The sequence below is a fragment of the Quercus suber genome, unplaced genomic scaffold (genome assembly GCF_002906115.3).
Source record: "Quercus suber isolate HL8 unplaced genomic scaffold, Cork oak 2.0 scaffold_99, whole genome shotgun sequence".
Lineage (NCBI taxonomy): Eukaryota > Viridiplantae > Streptophyta > Magnoliopsida > Fagales > Fagaceae > Quercus > Quercus suber.
Window position 1 is genome coordinate 125,258 of NW_027069564.1, and position 5,635 is coordinate 130,892.

Genomic DNA, 5,635 nt, shown 5'->3' on the forward strand with positions numbered 1-5,635 from the left:
CTATAAAGCTGTCCACCATTGTACTTCTTGTTGTACCATTAGGTCCCCTCGGAAATTTCACACTGTTGAAACCCACCCCGCGTTTTTATGGTTCAAATCTGTTAGATACATTTCAAGCACATCAAATCAACACTCATTCAAGGTCTGATACCTCATAAACTCACGTGGGTTCTCACTGGAAACTGCTCTAACAGTCTCCAAAAATGTAAATTTGGAAACCCCAGATAGAGCTGACTTGGTTAGTAGCGTTTTCAAGAAATGCGGTTTCTCACAAACCCAAATCTCAAATATCATCAGAGCATTCCCTAGTGTGCTGCCATCAAATCCTCACAAGACCCTTTTGCCCAAATTGGAGGTTTTCCAGTCCAAAGCCTTTGCGAGCTCTGACATTGCTACAGTCTTATCTGGAAATCCACAAATATTGCAACGAAGCTTGAAAAACTACATAATCCCATCTTTTTTTTCCTTAAGAATTTTTTTGGAACCAATGGGGACATTATTAATGCGATTATACGTTTTCGGGTTATTCCAATGGGCAGATTTAACACTTGTGTGCTTCCAAACGTCAATCTTCTGTGAGAAATTGAAGTTCCTGAATCGCATATAAGTTCCTTACTTAAACAGAAGCATAGTGTTGCTGTGACAAATCCAGTTCGATTTAAATAGATTGTGGAGAAAGTCAAGGAAATGGGATTCAATCCTTTGAAGTTTTCTTTTATTCAAGCTGTTTTTGCAATGGTGGGAAGGAATAAATCCACATGGGAGAGGAAGGTCAACGTTTATAAGAGTTGGGATTTCTCTCAGGAAGAGATTCTTGCAGCATTCAGAAAGCGCCCCTGCTGTATTATGGCATCTGAGGATAAGATTATGCAGGGTATGGATTTTTACATCAACAAGATGGGTTTCGAGACTTCCTTTATTGTCAATCTTCCGATACTCATTATGTATAGCTTGGAGAAGCGGCTTATTCCAAGGGCTTCGGTTATTGAAGTTTTGCAATCAAAAGGTTTGATCAAGAAGAATATGCACTTAGCTAAAGTGTTTAGCTCTTCTGAGAACTCATTCCTTCAGAAGTTTGTGACACCATATATGGACAAGGTGTCTGACCTGTTGAAGCTATACAGGGGAAAATTGGATTTTTCAAAGATGACTAAAAAATAGGATATGTATAAGACAAGGAGTGAGATGAAGCAGTTATAGCCCACATCATGAACCAAGTTTCCCTTGTTTGGAGTCACTTATGCAGGAATACGTTTTCGGGATTCTCAAACAAACAAGTCACTCTAAAAGTTCCTCTTGACCGAAAGTCTCAAAACACAGAACAAGTTATTTGGAGCAAATTTCTTAGCTATTGAATCTATATATTAAAATCTGATCATTCGAGCTAACCAGGCAATTACTTGATCCATTTGCACTGTTTGGTATTGAACATACTCTAAATCAGGTCCAAGGTTGCAACTGATCCAAACTCCAAACTGTTGCAAAATGCCTGGTGCTTGTTTTCTCTAATTAAGCTTGGAGAAGAGAACCATCACAATTCACAAGGCTATCGTTTGCAATTACTGTCGTCCGTCACAAATCTGACTTATCTTTTTGAGGATTCTGAAAGTTGTTTCTGCAGAAATGTGTGAACTGCAATGAGGAAGCTCCTTGGTTGTTGAAGCCATATTCAGTGAAGTTGAACTTTCATGCCAATGAATAAGTGGTGTGAGGGAGGGAACTGTGGATGCAACAGCCATTGTAAATGCTTTTTATTTACCCGTTAGTGTAGTGTTACTTGATCCCATTGTTTCATAACTTGCTGTATCTTTTGTTCAAGGGTGCTATCAATCATTTTATTTTCCCCATGATTGAAGCTAAACTCGTACAAAAGAAGCAAGAATAGGGAGCGAGTCTTCTGACAAATACCAAATCATTCTTTTACTAAGCATAGAAAAGAGTCATTTCTAAGGCTCTAGTTAGTCCATTTATGGAGGCTGAAGTTGCACCATCTCTTGGCAAGGGTGGGGAATTTTAAACTCATCTTGAAATTGCCAAAGATGGTGGGAGTAACTTGTCTCCTAGTGTAGTGGTAGTGTACCACTTGAATGTGACTTGCAAGAATTAGAACTACATAGAAGCGAACGTGAAACAATTCTTTATTGTCGTTTTGAGATTGAAGGGGAATCTTTCTTGCGTGCACCATTACACTTTGATGAGTGTGTTTCTTTAACTTCACCAACTTCAAATGTATGGCTAGTTGCTTTAAGGGATGAGATGGGTTACATGGCAAAGAATCGAGTTAGGAAGTATGTTGATCTTTCGCTTGGGCATAAGACCATTGGAAACAAACGGGTCTTTAAACTTAGCGCAATGCAGATGCATTTTTGAATTAAAAAATGAGGGTTTTTTTTAGTGGTCCTATTAGAAAAAAAAAAAAAAAAACTGTGTAGGGTTGCATTTTTATATATATAATTTTATTTTAAAAATCTAATTTATAAGTGAATAAATTAATTTGAAAATTAATAGGAGAGTGGTCCTATTTTTTAGGTAATATTTTAGTGGCAATTAGAATTGCATTTTTACCAAATTGTCTTTTAATTTTGACTATACTTAAACATAGAAATGTAGGGACATTTTTTAACTAAAAAATGAGGGTTTTTTTTTTTTAGTGGTCCTCTTAGAGAGAGAAAAAAAAAACTATGTAGGATTGCATTTTTATATATATAATTTTTATTTTAAAATCTAATTTATAAGTGAATAAATTAAATTAAAAATTAATAGGAGAGTGGTCCTATTTTTTAGGCAATATTTTAGTGGCAAATAAAACTGTATTTTTATCAATTATCTTTTAATTTTGTCTCTACTTAAACATAAAAATATAGGGCATTTTTAAACTAAAAAAATGAGAGTTTTTTTTAGTGGTCCTATTAGGAAAAAAAAAAAACTGTGTAGGGTTGCATTTTTATATAAATAATTTTTATTTTAAAATTTTAATTTATAAGTGAATAAATTAATTTAAAATTAAAAAAAAAAAGTTATCTTATATTTTAAGCAATATTTTAGTGATAGGAAGAGTTTCATTTTTATCAAATTGTTCTTGAATTTTGTCTCTAGTTTTTTTGCATCCGATTTCGATCGCCTTGCCTTTCCCACTCGCCAACTCTCTCTGTCTCAGTCACAGACTCCTTCTCTTGCTCCCTCGGCGAATGTGAAATCTATAACTAGGACCACCACCACACGATTGTCCAAGTGTTTTAAACGAAGCTTCGGCCTTTGGCTTTTGGGTGTCTGAGACTGAGAGATAGAGATACCCTCAAGTTTCGGAACCTTGCTCATTCATTCACAGCGGAGATTTTCTTCAAACAAATGGACTCATAGAGTGGGTGAGTTTTTCTTCCAGCACTGCTTATTATATTAGTTGTAGCATGTTGAATTTTCTCTGTAAAGCTATTCACCATGGTACTTGTTGTTGTAGCATTCGATTTAGAGCCCCTCGGAAATTACACACTGTTGAAACCCACCTAGCGTTTTTATGGTTCAAATCTGTTAAATACATTTCAAGCAATTCAAATCAACACTCATTCAAAGTCTCATACCTCATAAACTCATGTGGGTTCTCACTGGAAACTGCCCTAACAGTCTCCAAAAATGTTAATTTTGAAACCCCAGATAGAGCTGACTTGGTTATTAGCTTTTTCAAAAACTATGGTTTCTCACAAACCCAAATCTCAAATATCATCAGAGCATTCCCTAGAGTGCTGCTATCAAATCCTCACAAGACCCTTCTGCCCAAATTGGAATTTTTTCAGTCCAAAGCCTTTACAAGCTCTGACATTACTACAGTCTTATCTAGAAATCCAGAAATACTGAGACGAAGCTTGGAAAACTACATAATCCCATGTTTTTCTTTCCTTAAGAATATGTTTGGAACCAACGAGGACATTATTAATGGGATTATACGTTTTTGGGTTATTCCCAAGCGTAGTTTTGACACTTGTGTGCTTCCAAATGTCAATCTTCTGCGAGAAATTGGAGTTCCTGAATCGCATATTAGTTCCTTACTTAAACAGAAGCCTAGAGCTGCTGTGACAAATCCAGTTCGATTTAAAGAGATTGTGGAGAATGTCAAGGAAATGGGATTCAATCCTTCGAAATTTTTGTTTATTCATGCTGTTTTTGCAATGTTGGGAATGAATAAATCCACATGGGAGAGGAAGGTCAACGTTTATAAGAGGTGGGATTTGTCTCAGAAAGATATTCTTGCGGCATTCAGAAACTGCCCCTGGTGTGTTATGGCATCTGAGGATAAGATTATGCGGGTTATGGATTTTTACGTCAACAAGATGGGTTTCGAGACTTCCTTTATTGTCAATCGCCCGATACTCATTATTTATAGCTTGGAGAAGCGGCTTATTCCAAGGGCTTCGGTTATTGAAGTTTTGCAATCAAAAGGTTTGGTCAAGAAGAATATACACTTAGCTACAGTGTTTAGGTCTTCTGAGAACTCATTCCTTCAGAAGTTTGTGACACCATATATGGACGAGGTGTCTGACCTGTTGAAGCTATACAAGGGAAAATTGGATTTTTCAAAGATGACTACAAAATAGAATATGTTGAAGGCAAGGAGTGAGATGAAGCAGTTATAGCCCACATCATGAATTAAGTCTCCCTTGTTTGGAGTTACTTTTGCAGGAATACGTTTTCGGGATTCTCAAACAAACCAGTCACTCTAAAAGTTCCTCTTGACCAAAAGTCTCAAAACACAGAACAAGTTATTTGGAGCAAATTTCTTAGCTATTGAATCTATATATTGAAATTTGATCATTCATGCTAACCAGGCAATTACTTGGTCCATTTGCACTGTTTGGTATTGAACTTACTCTAAATCAGGTCCAAGGTTGCAACTGATCCAAAATCCAAACTGTTGCAAAATGCCTGGTGCTTGTTTTCTCTAATTAAGCTTGGAGAAGAGAACCATCACAATTCACAAGGCTATCGTTTGCAATTACTGTCATCCATCACAAATCTGACTTATCTTTTTTGAGGATTCTGAAAGTTGTTTCTGCAGAAATGTGTGAACTGCAATGAGGAAGCTCCTTGGCTGTTGAAGCTATATTCAGTGAAGCTGAACTTTCATGCCAATGAATAAGTGGTGTGAGGGAGGGAACTGTGGATGCAACAGCTATTGTACAATGTTATGCAATGGAACATGAATGCTTTTTATTTACCCGATAGTGTAGTGTTACTTGATCCCATTGTTTCATAACTTGCTGTATCTTTTGTTCAAGGGTGCTATTAATCATTTTATTTTCCCCATGATTGAAGCTGAACTCGTACAAAAGAAGCAAGAATAGGGAGCGAGTCTTTTGACAAATGCCAAATCATTCTTTTACTAAGCATAGAAAAGAGTCATATCTAAGGCTCTAGTTAGTCCATTTATGGAGACTGAATCGCACCATCTCTTGGCAAGGGTGGGAAATTTCAAACTCATCTTGAAATTGCCAAAGGTGGTGGGAGTAACTTCTCCTAGTGTAGTGGTATTGTACCACTTGAATGTGACTTGCTAGAATTAGAACTACATAGAAGCGAATGTGAAACAATTCTTTATTGTCATTTAGAGATTGAAGGGGAATCTTTCATGCGGGCACCATTT

General features: G+C 36.5%; 2 protein-coding genes across 2 annotated transcripts; both read left to right on the forward strand.

Annotated features, from left to right (window-relative positions):
- The first annotated feature begins 687 nt into the window (after nucleotides 1-687).
- LOC112020605 (transcription termination factor MTERF15, mitochondrial) lies at nucleotides 688-1,161 on the forward strand. The gene has a single exon (XM_024053157.1). The coding sequence runs from the start codon at nucleotides 688-690 to the stop codon at nucleotides 1,159-1,161; it is 474 nt and encodes a 157-aa protein (XP_023908925.1).
- A 2,741-nt stretch (nucleotides 1,162-3,902) lies between these two features.
- LOC112020629 (uncharacterized) lies at nucleotides 3,903-4,589 on the forward strand. The gene has a single exon (XM_065774797.1). The coding sequence runs from the start codon at nucleotides 3,903-3,905 to the stop codon at nucleotides 4,587-4,589; it is 687 nt and encodes a 228-aa protein (XP_065630869.1).
- Nucleotides 4,590-5,635: the final 1,046 nt, after the last annotated feature.